The 18,867-nt window shown below is 34.9% G+C and overlaps 1 protein-coding gene across 8 annotated transcripts in view; it reads left to right on the top strand.

Moving 5' to 3' along the window:
- The window catches only part of LOC106103312 (hepatic leukemia factor), an 81,355-nt gene that overhangs the window by 45,959 nt on the left and 16,529 nt on the right, over positions 1–18,867 (top strand). For 7 of the 8 annotated variants that reach the window (XM_013283103.1, XM_013283087.1, XM_013283057.1 and 4 more), the window contains exon 2: positions 308–346. The exons of the other annotated variant lie outside the window; for it this stretch is intronic. In XM_013283103.1, coding sequence (XP_013138557.1) covers positions 308–346 — 39 coding nt within the window. The remainder of the gene's footprint in view (positions 1–307; positions 347–18,867) is intronic. 8 annotated transcript variants of the gene reach the window in all.

Here is an 18,867-nt window from a genome sequence, read left to right as displayed (position 1 = left end):
TTCACTGCGGTTACATCTGCATGAAACGTATTGTTATCTCTGTTCTTTTTAATAAAAAGAGAGTATGACAATGTTTTTATGTTAAAACTGTTAAGAAAAAGTCGATGTAATTAACACTGACATACGAATACATGCTCATCCTGAAAAAGCAACCGATTAAACTATTAGGCTATTAGTGTACGGGATCTTTTAAATTTAAAAAACTAATATTCACGGTCATTAAGACGTCAATGATTGATCTGTTATCGTTTTTTTTTTGGTTTTTCGCTTTTTTTCTTTTTTTATCTTATCTTATAATTGTCCACAGATTTCCTGAGTAACGGGGCGAGCTTCAATAAGAAATACGGTTAGTATACATTGTTAGATGTGTATATGTAAATTTTCTCTTTAATCTTTGATACAGAAACAGTAAATGTTACAAATATTAGGTGCTTAATAAACAATTATACTTGTAACTTAATTGACCTGACAAAAGTTCTGTAATGATATTATTCACAATCAAGGGCGGATCCATCTTTGGCGCCAGGGGAGGGGGTCACATAGTTGTGGTCAAGTCAAGAGATTGACAAAATATGTTATTACATTTTGTCAAACTTTTCACCAACCAGCTCAGGGGGTGTCATGGTCTATGACCCCCCCTAGATCCGCCCTTGTTCACTATCAGTACAACTAATAACAATGAAGCGTCTGAAAGGCATAATAAAAGTTTTGATAATTGTTTCTTTCTTATTACATAATGGTACAAAATGTTTCATAATGCTGTATAACTCGATTTCATTACTCGGTATAGCAATCGCGGGCTCTCCCGGGAACCTAATTTTTAAGAATCATTTATTGACGTAAACTTACGGCTAAAGGGAAACTTAAATAATGTATTACGCCGTGCGTCTTAATTATCGCAATACAATAAATACGCGGAACGTATAATAAGGTACAAACTTTAGCTCGGCTCGAGGCTCGTAGTAGTTTTTGTTTGCTCAGGCACTAGATGGTTGGCCCAACATACGCGTCAGGAAAAGCGAGCTTAAAGTATCACCGATCTCGCATTACTTGACATTTTGCCGATACTTATAGTAAGGGAACCTATCTTGGTATTTATAGAGTAAATCACACGATCAAGCGTAACTTTTGAACATAAGAGCCTCGACCGCATCCTCTCCCTCTGTTCAGAGATGAATTAAATATAGCCTTGCAGGCTAGGATTAGGCAACCCGGTTACAACATGTTTAAAAACATATGCTCTTTCATATAATGTAGGTTTTATCAGGAAATCTCATGAGGGTAAATCATCACAAGTGATGTATCTTTACCTATACTATAGTGTTCTGCGTAGCTTCTCTTGCAAAATTGGGAGCGGTCGTAAAGTATCAGTGATTAATGCTTAATTATATATTTGCAAACAAGGATAATTACAATAATCCTTTAATAAGAGAAAGGATTAGTTTCATTGCTTTACTACAACTGTTACGTACAGTTCTTATAATCTTACTTAACAAGATTTCCAACTAGAAGGAGTTTTGCAACTAGTTTTGGTAACGTTCGTAATGTTTGGAGTGATTCGTTAAACAATAATTACAAGCTTCTTAACTAAGCAACTATTCTTATATAACTATGTAATGAAAAGCTTGGAATTTCACAATATTATTTGCTCTTATATATTCATACTTAGGTCAACAATGAATTGGTATACGTAACTAACAATTAGACAATCTACTATATTACCCCAAAAATACAGTTACACACTTTGTGACGCAAATGATTGGGAAATATCCTCTTTATCTGCGTATCCTCCGTCGATTAAAGGTATGCAACGCAATCTGCAATTGAGATTGTCTATGCAGCAGTCGCTTCGCCATTTCGGCGGATTCAGATGGCCGCTTGCACGTTTGCCACCTTATGATATTTAAAAGCATAGCTTTCTCAAAATAGAAGAAAATGTGTTTTTACCCTGTTGATTGAGGAGGATAATGTAACATATTTCTTACGTATGTTTTCATTCTATCGTGACCTTCTGTGGCTTCGATTAACAATATGTTTTCTCGAAGCTTAAACAACTAAACCGATTTTAATGAGAGAATTGTCATTCTTTTTGTATTCTTTACAGTGGTATTCAGAGTGTGAGCGCCGCTTACGAAACTGAGTATTTAAAGTTGGTTTTAGTATTTTCCCTTAAGTGGCATAGGAGTCCATTTTCTTTGATTTTTTTCGTAGTTAACAAATATACAGTTTTTAAATAAATACCAGTCAGCAAGTAACTTCCAATCTCTACAGCGATCACCGTTTTACAATGAGTATTTATGGAGTGGTCTACGCCGTAGTCGCGTAGATTCATTTTTCAGTTGTCGGTCGGGAGTTGTGAAATGCTACGTTTTTATCTAACAAAGTTTTATGTCGAAGTTAGTATAAATTAGGAAAGATTATGATTGCCGGAGAAGTATTTGTTTATCTATGTACTTCACATTTTAAACATAATGCATACACATATATTTTAATTTATATATGTACCTTAGGTTTTCTGTTGCTCATGGTACTTTTCTTAACATATTTTTGGTTTATAATGTAGTGAATGTTTACTAGTTACATTTGTTAATTAAAATTAAACTCTCAGTTTAGACTTCAGCGTTATTGTCTGAATTAAAAAATAGACTATGCCTAACAAGAAATCATTGGCTTAGATCACTAAATAGGCACTATTGCGTACTTTATTTCTAAGAAGTTAGTAATTCGTAAACTAATGGAACTTTAATAATTAAATAATTCTAATCGCATTTGTATTAGACCGTGTGTAAAGTTGCTGCCCATTACTTCGATCTGCATATTAGCAATTCATTAAAGAAATAATGTTGTAAATATGATGTCCTAAATATATAGAAGTCAGTTATCGGTAGTGAACATCGATGAAGAAGTTATTGGAAGGGTTGGTACGGTTCTTCTGGTAGTCGGCTCGAGGATGTCGAAGCGAGACAGGCTCTACGATGGGCGAGGGGCGAGGGACGTGGGGCGGCGGGCGGCGAGGGGCGGTGCGGCTGCGCACGTGGCCGGCGGTGTGCAAGCAGCGCGCGGACTTGCGGCCTTCTCACGTGGCGACGAGTGTGCGATGCTTCGAGCTCTCGATCGGTTGCTCCCTCAATCCCGCTCTGAGAGTCTCCGGGAACGGTTGTGTTTGATCCGTCAAGATTGAGTCTTGTCCCGCGTACGTGGGCGATGCGATCGCCCGCAGCTGGTCATCGCACCGTCTTGACCGCCACGGATACATCGATATGGGCACCGACTCCTCGCGCGCTCCGAGCTGGACGCCCTGCGAGCTGGCGCCGCCGGAATACTACTTTCCGACGCCGCCTGCGCCGATGCCTTTGGTGGCCTGCCGCGTACCTTCGCTATCCAGCCCCGAAGGTACGCCACTCTAAACACCCCACACTTTATGAATTCTTTTGCAGTTTATCGAATAAAAATTGACGACAAAACAAGCTCTTTATATTTGTGCTGGAACGGAAATATATTTAAATCGTGCGGGATGCTACGAACCTTTCCGCTATTTAATAAAGGTTCTTAGAGAATGTGTTTATTTTGTTTGTGCCTCATTGGAACTTTACTTTTTTAATTGATTCTACTAAAAACAATGATTGAGAACTGTAAGTCAATATGCTTTATTATTTATTGAGAAGTACTCAAATGTCTTGAATCTTAAATTCGATTAAGAAGCTTATCTCGCGCGTCGTAAACAACACAAACTGAATCAACAGATGAGGTTTCAGAAATAGTTGTGATGGAGACACGTGCCGCCACCGCGGCCACTGAGCTCGGAAGCCATTGAAACCATATCGCGGCATTGTTGCAAGGTCGCTAAGATAAAAAAAAAAACAATCACTACTATAGTTTTGCATTGAACAATCAATAGGAAACGTACATTAGATACAAGATATATCATCCCCGTAGGTGGAAAACTAAATAACTACCATTTTAGCCGAATGACGATTTCGTTGTTTTATTTTGAATTTCAAACATTTTAGTTTTATTTTTAAAGTTGTTACAATTTGAAGTTGTTAGAAAATTTTCAAAATGTCAAAAGTAATATCATAACTCGAAAACTATGTAAAATCGCGGAACATACCTAAGGGTGCTCGATCTCTGTACCTCAGCTTGACACTACTTTCTGTGACACCCTGTATTACGATATTTGTGTTCCTGGCGGAAAAATAATTGATTCAAACTATGAAACTAAAAGAAAAATACTTAATTGATTAAAAAAAAATGACAATTGAAGTATAGTAACTTTTAAGTCACGAATCAACATTGACTGACACCGACATCAAAGTAATAATAATTGTACAATATAGATATAACAACTACAATAAGGGAGGTTTACTATTTTCATGGGATTATTTCTTTACTTTTTAGTATATTGTTATTTTGAGAATATTTTGTTTTTAGGGTTTTTTGTTTAGAAGTCGGTTTTGTTATTTTATTTAAAAAAAAAACATTTATTTCTCGATGTTAGTGAATCTAAACATCGCAGTATGATAATCGCTAGCTTTCAAACAAAGAATGAGTTATTTAATTCGGTTATCTAAGAAATTAAGCAAAAAATTAATACATCGTTGTGATCATTCACTCATAATTCTGTGCGGCCGCGCTCTGCTGTTGCCCGTAAGTTTTAATATTTTGATAACTTCTAGAATCTTGGTCAGAATTACATATTGCAAAAGGCAATTATGATCTACCAAAGGATTCATACCAAATAAGAATAAAAGCGTTTAAATGAAGTTGGTTGCATTTATTTGACGGTTTTCACAAAACAAACGGTTATTTTGCGACACCCATAAAAGATAGATATATGCTATCCCGGACTTTAATTTAGCTAATGAAATGAGATACAATTCTTCCATACATCATTTATATGTAGGTCTTATAGTTTAAGCTACGTATATACGTTTACAATCATCACAATATATTTGCAATTTACATTAAATTCTCTTGATGATAGACATATTTATTTGGATAAAGATTCATACTGAGCACAAGTAATAGTGTTGTAAGTGGGGTATAGATTTCGATCGATATTTTAATGAAAGAAGTGGTTATTGTGCGACAACCTTAATAGATAAATATATGCTATCGCGAACATTAAATTAGCAAATTTAAAGGGTTACAATTTTTCGATACATCATTTTTATGTAAGACTTATAGTTTGGGCTACGTAAGCAAAAAAAGAAAAAAGACCCCAAATTTCGTCACGTTTTTTGAGTTAAGTTATTTAACTACGTCGTAGTCTTTGACTCCAAAAATCAAACAATAAAATGAGACCCACCTGTAAGCATTACCTTTCGGTTATAAAAAGAATTATCAAAATCGGTCCACTAGCGGCGGAGTTATGCCGTAACACACATAAAAAAACATATAGACGAATTGAGACCTCCTTCTTTTAGGAAGTTCGTCAAGAAAACAACTGTAACGAACGGATCTAAACGTCCTTACGATACGATAACTCCTTACATATGATTTGTTTATTTGTACATTGATCGCCAGAAAAAACATACTTCGATCTAAAATATCTTTGGTTGGGAATTCTAACTTTAAAATATCCACCTAAATGAGTAAATGCTCATTCATTTGTGTTTCAAAAACCGTAATTCATTTGTTTTTTCTCCTTTGGTTTTTAACTTAAAATATCGCGTTATTTACTTGTGTGGGACTAGTGCTGCAGAAACGACTTGTACTTGAACTTGACGACTTGAAATTATATTATTGATGTATATGGCGGCGGTATCGCAAAAGAAAACATTACCCGTTTATTATTCCAACGTTTTCGTTCTGGAAATTTCTACCAAACCATTCATAACAAGCTCCGAGGACGACTGGAGACTAAAGTTGATAATGACGAATTGAAGGCTATTGTGGAAGAAGATTCATCGCAAATCACGCCAGAGTTGCGCGAGCTGCGGTGTTAGTGATAAAACTGTTTTTATTCACTTAAAGCAATTTAGGGAAGGTGAAAGAGATTGGCAGGAGGGTACCTCATAAATTGAATGCATCGACAAAAACGATGCGACTGCTGCGTTACATAACTCAATCGGCACAATAATGAAGGGATTTGAATTGAATCATTGCCTGTGATGAAAAGTGGATCTCAGACGATAATCGGAAATGCTCATCACAATTGCTGAACCTTGGTGAGCCAGTCATATCCTGTCCCAAGCGAAAATGACTCAAAAAAGCTATTTGTAAGCTTTTGGTAGACTGGTGCCGGTTTCCAATCCAGCTTTCTTAAATCTGGCCAGATAACGGCAGATGTCTATTGTTAGCATTTGCAAACCATAGTGGAAAAGCTAGTTGCTAATCAAGCGAGGCTACTCAATCACACTAGACTAATGCTGCATCAGGACAAGACTAGACGCTTCACAACAGAGTGCTACCAAATTGGAGGAGCAACAATTAGAATGTCTATGACATCCACCATACTCCACCATACACGAAACTCATAGTATGACAGTTAAATAATTATTGCAAATTCTTATGAAGATTGAACAAATAGCTTATAACATAAAAGCAATCCCGACACCTTAAAATTGCACTCCTGTAAAGTAATTTTTTTTCACTTAAACAACAACAATAAAGTTTTAGTCCATAAGAAATTTAAAAGCCTATTTAGATTTTTAACAGTGAAATAATTTGAAATTGGCCTAGTAATTTTTGAGTTGTTTCAGTAAATATGAAAATTCAAAAATAGAAATCTTTTCCCTTTATAATATTAGTATAGATATAAATTTGTCACGTCTGAACATGTGGATATATGAATACGGCAAACGAGCAAGCAGCCACCTGAATCCACCGAAATGTAAAGCGACCGCTGCCCATAAACATCCGCAATTGCAGATGCCTACCCTTAACTGACGGAGAAGGAGACGCACATAAAGTGGATATTTCCCCTTCCTAGTCTCCTCCACTGACAAATACACTTTTCCTTCCCATCCTTTCATCTTAAGAAAAGGGTGGAGAGGGAAAGGGAAAGGGACGAAGCGCGGAATTTCACCCACATCACGCCTGTCTTCTGTGTGGTCGTGGTATTACACCGGACGAGCCGACCCATTGGTGCGAAGATATTAAAGTGGGCTCTACCACTGTATAAAATGAGTCATTGACAGGATAGGTTATGTAAAGCATATAGGGTTGAAAATGAGATCATTACTTTTTGTATGGGACTTATTCCCGAGCTCAAATTGTTGTTATTAGTTGTTGTTCCGTAGGTAAAATTTGACGATATATTGCTCATAATCTAGATTACGATGACATAATTTAAAAGTTTGTAAAGGGTGAAAAATTAACATGGATTAGTTTCTTTACGAGTATAGGCAACGCTTTGCCTCACATTATTTGCATTCTTTATACAACATACGTGTCTGCCTTAATTAAGGATCAGTTATTAATTTTACGGCAATTAAAATAAAGCGTCTAATAAACTCGTTTTAAAGTTTTTTTAAAAATTAATTTCATATCAATTAAACCTGGCATTTTAAATGTTTATCTTATTTTTAATACGATGTAGTTTTAAACTTAAAATGTGGATAATATTTGAGAAACAAGTATTATATTTACTACTTTCAAGTTAACAAATCAATTTATGTGCTTTTTGATTTTGTTTCAATTTCTGGAGAAAGGACAAACCAGAGAAACGTTAAGGTTTTCCAAATTGTTTTGTTAAAAAAAGGAAATGTAAAACAATTACAGGAAAAGAAAAATGTTCAAAACGCTGACATGCAGTCTGGAAGTCAGAAGTCATAAAATCTCAATTAGTTTCGATGTTACATTTGCCTAGACTTAACTTATTCTGGACTAAATTTAATATTAAAAGTAGCTATTTCATTGGTTATGTAAGTAATTGATTTCTTTTTAAATAAACCATTCATAGGATTAATATTTCGTGTATTTTTGACCGACTTCCCAAAAGGAGGTACTCAATTCGTTTGTACGTTTTTTTAGACATTAATGTTAAAGCAATACGATGTATTTAATTAAAAATCAAGGACTCACTGGGATTTCTAAAAAGTGCCAATATTATATCTCCGGTCAAAATAAAAAAATTCTAAGATATATAGCAATTGATAAACACGTGTAAGAATTTTATGAATGCGTTAAACCTTATCCGACAAAAATATAAGCACTAACACGTGGCATTATAATGTACGGAAACTTGTACAATTTTACATTTTGTAAAAGTAATTACACATATTACACGAATATAAACAGAGGTTACAGCCTCGATGAATCAGGAGTTAAGCACTTCACTTGTAATCTACAGGTTCTGGGTTCGAATCGTGACATGTCCAATTTCGATTTTTTTTCAAATATACTATAATAATATTCAGTTAAGCGTCTTCTTTGATGAACTAAGAATTAATCATACTCGGTATGAATGTAGTGCTGTTAGTAAATCATTGACACGAGGAACAGGAAAAAATGCTACTGTAGCACACATAGCTTAGATCATTGCACACAAGCGCATGCGCATATGTATTCTAATTATATATACACGTACATAGATATTAGAATCATCTCACGTGAGACGTATATCATTATTATTGTACTTTTGTACCACATTAAGGGACATCTACTTACCTACACGGTTGTTAACTCTTCACTGATTACAAATTCATGTTTTAATCGTTAGTTGATATAGTATTATAAATTGTTTTACCTGATTTTAATATTTTTATCCAATCTTGTTATTAGAAGTTACGTCGCGCTACCGTCGAATTCTTCCGCGTTCTTTTTATGGACGTTGTCGCTAGATGGCGTTGAATACATTTCACGTCATACGTAGGTTTTATTTTAATTTTAATGAAAAAGATCGCATTATTCAGAACTTTAAGTTTTGTGGACTGCTTTATAATCATGAACAGTATCTACTGATTCATAAATATTTCGCTTTGTAAGTTTAACGAAAAAAATTTAGCTACTTATGATTCGCAAATATGAATGTTGGGGTCAATTCTTTTTGCATAAAATTTTAAATCAATTGAAGTCCTTCTAGCAAACTAAGGGTCGCCATACACAGTGGCTGTTGATTGCTCGTGTATGGCGACCTTTCAATGTCATTTCTTTCGCATTGATTATTCCATATACCTATACAAGATATCTTTAACAGCATTTGATGGAATCCATAAAGTAATAATTTTGATAACACATTTTTTAATAACGTTATATCTGTTGTTTGTTTGTGGTTGTACAGGTTCGAAATTATTTCTTTACGCACTTACATAATCACCCCCGCGTCTATATTTTAGTACTAGCTCAAGTTGGATCCTGTTCATGTTGTGAATGTCACATAAAGGTGATTTGGGTCTGATCTCTTAGTTTCCATTGGTTTTTAGAGCTATTTTAATTTTTTAATTTCTCTAGAGGGCAGGTGGTCTGTGGTTTTATATGATTTTTTTTTAGAAATACTATATCTAAAACTACTGATAAAAGTTAATATCAGTACTGCGAAAATGTATTCCGCTCACGTTTGACGGCTCTTTTATATGTGCAAACAAATCATTTGGAATCTATAAAAGTCGATACTTGTGAGTAAATAGTCGGCATGTCAATATGTCACGTTGCTAACAAAACAAAAGTATGCACATTTGTTGTGGTCGCTTTGAATCTGGACCTGACATTAACGCTCACGTGTGCGCATGGGACGGCCGACACGTGCACAAAGGCCGATGATGCCGGACGGAGTGGAGATCAGGCCGATTATATTATTCATACACGTCCAGCTCTTATTAGTCGTGCCCTCGCTTTTGCATCGCGGGTTATACGCGAACAACTGAATTTCGATTATTGAATAATTCTACCGTTTTAAAAACGGTACTTTAAAATGGGTTCCGTATATTTTTACCCGCTAAAGGGTAATCATGTCACGTTTGTTTCTATTTATATAAAATATATTATTACAGCGTAGCGCCGAAACGACTGCACCGATTAAGACAATTGAGGTGTCTTTCGTTTGGTCTTCATCCCCGGAGTGTCATAGGATAAAATACCTATAGGAATATTAGGAATAAAATTCAAAAAATATAGAGTAAAAACCGAGTTCGATTCGAACTTGCTTTAACTTTTGTTTTCGTTTCTAAATATTTTTTCGATGTTTTCTAGTATATTCTTCTATTACATTTAGCCAGTCTTGATTTTGGATTATTTAGAGTTTCTTTATTTAAATTAATATACGAGTAGTGTTTAAATAAACAAAATACAAATTTACTCTCTTAGTAAAGTTAATCAGCACACTTGTAACCTAAAAGCACTTAACTAGATATGTAATTAGATAAGGAACCTAGAAGCAGATTGTCCTCGCTCTTGAATACTAAATATAGATACATTATTTTATTTCGTTTATTTCCAGAAACAGTTAATTCATAGCTCTTAAGCACTAAACAATCTGACTCTCAGTCGTATATAGTGGGATCCATGTAAATAGTTAAGTTATTATTGAAAAAATATACTTTGAAAAAATTGTGTTTCTAAGTCTACCTTTTATCGTGCGAAGCCGGGACGGATCGCTAGTTATTGGATATTAAGATGAAGCCCTTGAATTTATACAATATAATCCTTTTATTATGAGAAGACTTAATATTTTAAGACTTAAGCTAATAAAATACGGAAAAATCAATGTGATATTTATATCAGATACTGTGTTCGCTATTTTTATATCAAATTGTTTTTTTTTTAAATAAAATTGTAGTATTATTGCTTCTTAAATAGCAGATAGGCTATCCTAACGTTAGTAAAAAAGAAATTCTAATAATGACGCGTGAATGAGGCTCTATGATATGAAGTAGCGCCATCTATTGCCGAGTATTTAAACGAAAATGTAAACACTTAAAAACTTTGATTTAAAGTAAAGAAACTATAATGTTAACATATGTATCGCTTTCTTATTTTAGACACACGTATATGAAAATACCGGAAAAAATCAATCAACAAAAAAAAGCACACATGTATCCCCTTTTTTTTTGAATTTAACTTCTCCCAGACACTATAGATACACTAAAAGCGGCTTAGATGTATACATACAAACTCCCATTTTTACAGCCGCTCGAAAAACTAGCTAATTTTAAGACGGGTCATTAACCGTTTTATATTTACTGTACAAATTAAATCGGTGGTTTGCTAAATCGAGTGCAACAACTGTACGATTAATTCAAGAGGAAGCGTGTAAGGATGTAAAGATTTGAATTTCGTATAAAGTGACATGCTGGAAATAAATATGGAGTCGTATTATTATATCGGGTCACCGGTTGTTGACCAAGTTGTTAGATGGTTATATCAATATTATAAAGTTACCGCAACTTATTGCAACTTTGATGACATATCTGGACTGAATCTGCACTTTCGTGTGTATTGCTATCCATGGGATTCCGTAGTCGAGAATCTAGAGGGGGGGGGGGTGATCAAACGGGGCAAGAGTATAGTAGTGAAAAACTTTTTATTCCAATGGGAATACTTATAAAAATGGGGATATATTAAAAAAATAAAAACTGACAAATCGTTTTCAAGTTATCTCTATATAGGTAAGGGTTTATTTTACAATTTTCGACTATCTAGGGAACGACAAATGCCCCCATTCACCCACTAGCAACCCCTCACAGCCCAATCCGGTAATAATAACGAAGTAACGGCCCGAGCCGAGGCTCCTGAGGGAGCCCTCGAGCCTAGTTACTCATAAAAGAGGTCTAGGCTAAGTGCCATCTGCGCTGGCCCACCTCAAGCCCGGTGAATCTGTAAATGCCTCTTCAAGGCAAACAGTGACAAATCAGTCACAAAAAAAACAAATACCCCTCACTGCTATCTGAAAAAAAAACCGGAAATAACAATATTCATGTAACACATTCAATTCACTTGTACAAATAAATGTGCCAAATCAGACACAAAAATCATTACTGTTCTTGTTTGCGACATTTAGAAGGCGTTCAAATAACACCCACAGAGTACAGAAATATCGAAGAAAAATATCCTTTGTGACCACGTTATTAAAAATAGCTTGCACCTAACAATACTTCTGTATTTATATAATGTGTTCAAAGAAATACTTTGCGTGGTTGTATCAGTACACCCATGTTTGTTATGTTTTCATTTATACATAGCCTTCTTTAAATACTACATGACTGAAAAACAAAAAAACCGACATATGTATTTTACATTTTAAAATATGTTGCTTGCTTTATTATCTGCAGTGTTCAGTTTCTGCTGATCTTGTAAAGGTTTTGTTGTTTATTCAAAACGATCAAATAATTACTATTGTCGACAAAAATAATCAAAAACAGGTAGTTCCAATTGCAACGTGTCGCGTAATTTTATCATTTCAATGAAATATTATATGCTTAAGTTTTTAAATTGACGTAATAGCACTAGAGAAAGAACATGTCCTATTATGAATGAAAGAGATAGCATTTTTTATGTATAGTTTACCGCGATTATTTTGAACAACTGACACCTACATTAAATTGTTTGATCTATAGTTTTGTAGGTATAGAAGCTACATTACTCGATTAAATCAAAATTTCATATTACAAACAGGAAGATGCGAAATCGTTTTGTGATAGTTAAAGTTTAAATATGTTTAATTAGTTCGGCAGTGCGGCGAGTGGCGAGTCAGGGCAAGTCCGGCCCCTCGGGAGAAAGCCGTCGCATCACGCACAAAGATTTCACGTTCACAAAGAATCGCGGACCGAGGACCGCCTCGCGATTCCGCTTTCAAAATATCTCGATGACGCTCGTGCGCCTGACGAGGTGACCTTGTCACATTGCAAAAACTACCAGCGAATGAAACTAAGAAATATAACAAAAAAAATTAAAACATTTTACTGTAACAATAGATTCTATCGGTTTAAATGTTTGTTAGAACATATATTCATATTTTAAATATTTATATTAATAATAGGGTGACAGTGATTTAGTTACAATCCAAGAAATTAAATAGATTTTCGTAGTCTTTAGGTAATAGTCCAAAATACCTTTAACCAATAAACATGTCCAGTTTAGTGACCTAGAAAATGTTGTGTGTGTAAAACTGTCTAAAGTAAATTATTACTTTGTACATTAAACAGATAAATGAGGAGAAACAACGAATCCTCGCTTTTGCAAACTTTCACTGCTTTAAATAATTAAAATTACAACGAGAAGTGACGAATTGATTTTGAACAAATGTTGTTTTTTCTTAGTTTTAGTAAGCTTGTTCATGTTTAAATCTTGTTAAGATTTCTTACGTAAAGACGATATTACTCTTGTAGTATGTAGTTTGTAGACCATCGGTAGCTCAGTGGTCAATCACTCTAATTGTAATATTGAAAGTCCTGGGTCCTGAATGCCGTCATGTACATGTATTTCTCGATTTCACATTTCATTATCCAACGTTCAAACGGTCATAGTGAGGCAAACTGCACTTATCTCCAAATATCTGCGAATAAATTTAATGATAAAGTCACCCAACCTGTACTGTGCCAGCATGGGTCACTTAGGCCTAGTGACTACTACAGGGTAGGCTCCGAGCCCCTCTGTAGGGGAGGTATGTAGGTACAACAGTGTGACAAAATTGATTATAATGAAAATTTCTTTCACAACTTTAATCCTTTGAACGAAGTTTTCTATTATAAATTGTAAATATCATACTCCATACTAATATTTTAAATGCCGAAGTTTTCGATGGTTCAAAACGGCTTTACGGATTTCTATTAAATTTAGCACATATGTAGAACATAGCCTGGATGAACATATTTGCGACTTACTAAGTTATTAATTTCGCGCCAAGACTATGTGATAATTCAGATTCTCTTATAAGTTTTTAGTTTAAATAAAATATACTTAATTGAGTATCTGATAATTATTCTAGTTTGTTTCTGCTCTCGAAATTAGGTACAAAAGTTTAGCGCCTAATTTAACTACAGCTCTCGTACCGTTGCTATGTCAAATCTCGTTATATTCAGCGCGCACGCTATCTCCTCCGTTTTTTTGGCGAGCGCTTGGCTATTTTCTCGCTGGTTTCGGCAACGGTGAAAGTGTTCGGGTTTTTGAGAAAGGAAAAGTAGTTTATTTTTTTTTTCGTGGTAAGAGGCGATGCGCGGGCGCACGGACGTCCGAGACAAGCCCGCCTCCCCGCAGCCCCCGCAGCCCCCGCAGCCCCTCTAGCCCGCTAATCACGTCGCAGCCCGCGTCGAAAGTGAAACTTACCGTTCGGCCAGCTTTCGGGTGCCTAGCACAACACAACCACGAGTAACATTCCAAAGCGACTTCTTATCGCGAATTACTTTTTATAACACAATATTGGGAAAGCGAATAATGAGATTTATTCATAATTGTACGAGATTTAAATTGAAATTTTAAGAAAGATTTTAATATTGGTAATGTTACGTAACGATTGGAGATTTTATTTTCTAAATACGTATGTCATGGAAAAATACGGTCGCATATTGAAGAAGTTTGCCAAAGTATTTAATAAGAGTGTTTTTAATAGCTAAAGAAATTTGTTAGTAAACTACATTATAAATGCGAAAGTTTGGTTAGGTGGACTGAATGACAGGCATAGATGTAGAAAATAGTCTGGAGAACACTTAGGCTAGGCTAGTATTCATATAAAATTCGGCTATATTTGTAATATCAATTCAATGCTTTTCAATTTATTGCAACTCGCAACAATTTTCTGAACATTGCACATGTAGACTACATTTGTGTAAAATTACCATTCATTTATATTTCATTCCTGTCTTACTTCGCAATATAAGAATGAAATAACGAAATAAAATAAAAGATAGAAAGTTAAGATAGGCTTTCTCCAGTCGTCTGAATAAAGGCCTCTAATACAGGCTGTTATAAAATGCCTAAGTTTACTTTCCTACCTTTTTTGGTGAGATTAAGCGGATATTTTATGTTTATTTTCGTGTAACTCAAAACGTATGAAATAAATTTGTCTTTTATTTATAAATAAATAATTTAAATTACAAATTGATTTAGACTGAAAGAATATGGGCGACCAAAACTATAATAAAATTACATTATGCCAAAAAGTTGGTATTTCTAAAAATTCATGTTTTCAATTCCGACTATGTAAATTTTTTGACGCACCTATACAAACAACATATCGGTTTATTTTTGACAGAAATATTACTTGAAAAAATCTTGGTCTTAAATAAGTTGCTACTAACGAGTTTTTTCTTGTGTTGTTTGACAATTGATGGTATTGTTAATCTAAGTGTTTTTTTTTATGTATTGTATTTATAATTGCTGGCTGTTTCCGAAGCATGGCAATTTAAGCAGAGTATGATATTATTAAAAGCTTTTTAATTAATAATTAAAGGAACATTAGGTGAAACAAGTGTTTCTTTTATCAGATCTACGAAATACAATTTATTACAATACAATACCTTTTATACGAAAATAGCGCGTAGGGCTGCACTAGAAAGAAACACTTAAAGTTGATGAGAGGATATTTTTTTTAATCAATTTTAAAAAAATAAGTGTGGTCGAATTTCCACCAATGGACGACGCGACGATGCGTGACAATTTTAATTCATAACATACTTGATTTTATCTTTAAACTCTTTAAAATTAAGTCAAATGTGCAGCTTGCTAACTGACCGAGTCACATTTCGACATACATTCTTTTATAATACCGTTTAAATTTCAAAATTCCATTAATTAGTTTCCCATTCACAATTACGCGTAAAAGCGTACAAGAATGAAGGTGTGTGCACACGCCGATATATACGTATGTAAATAGTAGGTCATGCGATTGGCGAATGGAGCGTAAAGTATCGTTTTTGCGAGTTCAAGTTCGGGGCAGTTTATCGCTCGGGTTATCTCTCCCGCCCCCGCCCCCGCTAACGCGCCCGCTCTACAGTTCCGTAAAAAGAAATATTCGATCCTTGTATTCTTATGTTACTATGGCTAATTTTTATATTAATTTTAATAATGTTTTACATGTTTAGAATTTTTTATAACTATATTTTCCATACTCCTTACTAATATTTTTATCGATATTGTTACTTGTATAAGGAGTTTTGCGTCAAATACAAGAAAAGTAAATAATGACAATAACCGTTTGAGACAATTTATTATTTGAATAGCCGTTGCTCGTGTCTTCGTCCGCGTGGGATTAAAAAAATGGTAATAAATACAGCCTACTAACTTTCGTCGTCCGTGGAATTAAAAAAAAAACAAAAGAAATTAGCCCATGTATTCTTTCAGACTATGCTCTACATCTGTACCAAAGTTCAGAAAACCGTTTAGGCTACAAACCCTAATAAACATCCATCCATCTAAACGTTCCCATTTAGAACATTAGTAATATGTAACTCAGGGATAATGTTGCTTTTTAATGGTCAAAGATTTGTTTTAATCGGTCAAGAAGTTATTGAGTTATTTCAATTCATATAAAAATACAAATATTTCCTCTTCAGTAACAATATTAGTATAGATTAAACATATTTTTTTGGCAGGTGTTTATCAATGACAGGCTCGAAATACGATTTGTATCCGTGAAGTTTTACTACCAAAATATACGTATTGCTGTCTCAGTTATTGTAGAGAGGATGATAAGGACGAGAGTATGATTCATACACAATCCGACAGCGGATATTGTAACTGTATAGTAACTATGTTGATTGGGCAAAACAAAAAGTACGTAAGCATTATTTATTATTATAAACATTTGATAAACGAACGAGCTGGTTGTTTTCAATGAACGTGACGATGTTTCGGATTACAGCTGATTTGCGAAAATCAATGTAACCTTTGAACATAAAGTTTTTAAATAATACACTTGCAAACTAATTTGCTGACGTCATTCTGGAAGCTCTATCTAGGTGGACTGACGACTTTGTAAGTACTGCGGGATATCGTTGGATGCGTACCGCCGAGGTTCGCATTTTATGGAACGAATGAAGTTTTATTCTGGAAGCTATTCTGTATATACTTCTATAAAAACTTTGGAATATTAAAACAACACTTATAATAGGGATGTTTCTAATAAGATTCAAATAAGATTTGTATAGGTGTAGAATTAACATAAGGCTTATGAAACATTAATTTGTCCTATCTGATTGTCTTCTTTTTATATCTACATTAGCACAAGTTAATCATACAACGCAGTGTGCGATGGGCCTTAAACATGTCCCTTGTTACGTAATTCATCCACCTGTTACGCTTGATTCGCACTAGGCTATTAATTCAGTCGATTACAATATAAGATAGCTAGTAATTTAGTAGGTAAAATACTCTCCACTGCCCAAAAGTTCGTACTATTGTCGCAGTACAGTACACAAGTGAGTGGTACTTTGTAAGACCAACTACATAGTATATTAATGTACTCGATTAAAATCAGAAGTTCGAATTCGTTTAGATGTATCGTGAGCCGCTACTTACCGTAAATAGAAAATTGATTGACTACTAATAAATTAAATAGAGCAATGTAGTTGTTTGTTTAAATTAAGTTTTGTACTCATATTTTTTTATAATATAAGGTTGGCAAACGAGCAAGCGACCACCTGAATCCACCGAAATGGAAAGCGACCGCTTCTTATTATCATCCGCAATTGCAGATGCGTTGCCTACCCTTAATTGATGGAGGAGGAGACGCACATCAAGAGGACATTTCACCTTCCTTTGCGTCTCCTCCAGCTTCAAATCCACTTTTCCTTCCCAAAGGGTGGAAAGGGACAAAAATTAGGCCTTCGGCACCGCACTCATCAGTAGAAACGCAGAATTGCTTCTACTTCACGACAGTTTTCTGTGTGGTCGTGGTATTTCACCGGGCGAGCCGGCCTATTCGTGCGAAGACGTTGATGCGGGCTCTACCACTGTTAATTTGTAAATACACGTGCAACGTTCAGGACGAGTTGAGACAAGTTATCCATACAATCTAGTTATAGAGTGTTGTAAAAATAGCTCAATGCACATAAGAAAATCTCTTATCTTAGCAAACCAATGCACCTATGTAATGTTTATAAACTTTTTCTTTGTTCATACCTATTTCGTGATCAACATTGTTTCAATTTGTAAAAAGAGGAAATAGTGTGCGTACGACTGGAGGTTGTTTAAATTCTTGTAGAGCGGGTGTGGAATGACTCAGGGTGTGAGCACATCTGGCGAAGGAAAACATCATTGTTTGAGCTATCGCGCGCCGCCCAATAGAAACACCTGCTACCTTATCCACTATGCTCACCTATGGGACTTGCACTGTTTACATTTTCATGTGTAATTGTATTCACATATCATAAACTAGTAACAATAACTTTAAGGAAATAAACTTTTAACCCAAATTATCAAAAATTGAGCTGGCACTTGTAAGCGACTTTAACCTTCCATACAGAAGAATTCAACGCGTAACTTACTTTCACGGATAGCTAAATATAAAACTGAGAATATGCTGCACGAAATTACATTAACACGTTAATGAACACAAATAAGCACGATTTCCTTGTTTTATGATGAATATTAGAAAATCAACGTACGCGTAAAGATTCTTTTACAAAAACACTTGTTTCTACGGACGTACTACTACTCTAAAATAAAATAAAAAAATTATGAGAGTTATTTTCGCGGAGTTGTAACTTTTAACCTTGAAGAGGTTTCAGCGGGTTTCAAGTGGCCGATTGCAGATGACCCTAAGCCTAAGCCTTATTTTAGATAACTTAAGCTCGACGGCTTCTCGTGAATGATAAGTAGTCTGCCATTTCATTTAAAGCAAAGAATGCCATTATGATGACTATGATAGAAGAAGTCAGGAGTGAGCATCCAGGTGCTGAGCGCGCATAGTGCACTTTGTGTCGCCGAGGAGAGGGCGCGTTGTTTATGTGCGCGTGACACGTGCAGCCGCGTGCACACATAACATGCGCT

This window comes from Papilio polytes, unplaced genomic scaffold (assembly GCF_000836215.1).
Source record: "Papilio polytes unplaced genomic scaffold, Ppol_1.0 DF824292.1, whole genome shotgun sequence".
Taxonomy (NCBI): Eukaryota; Metazoa; Arthropoda; class Insecta; order Lepidoptera; family Papilionidae; genus Papilio; species Papilio polytes.
Note: the sequence above shows the minus strand (reverse complement) of the source record. Positions and strands in the feature narration are given on the sequence as shown.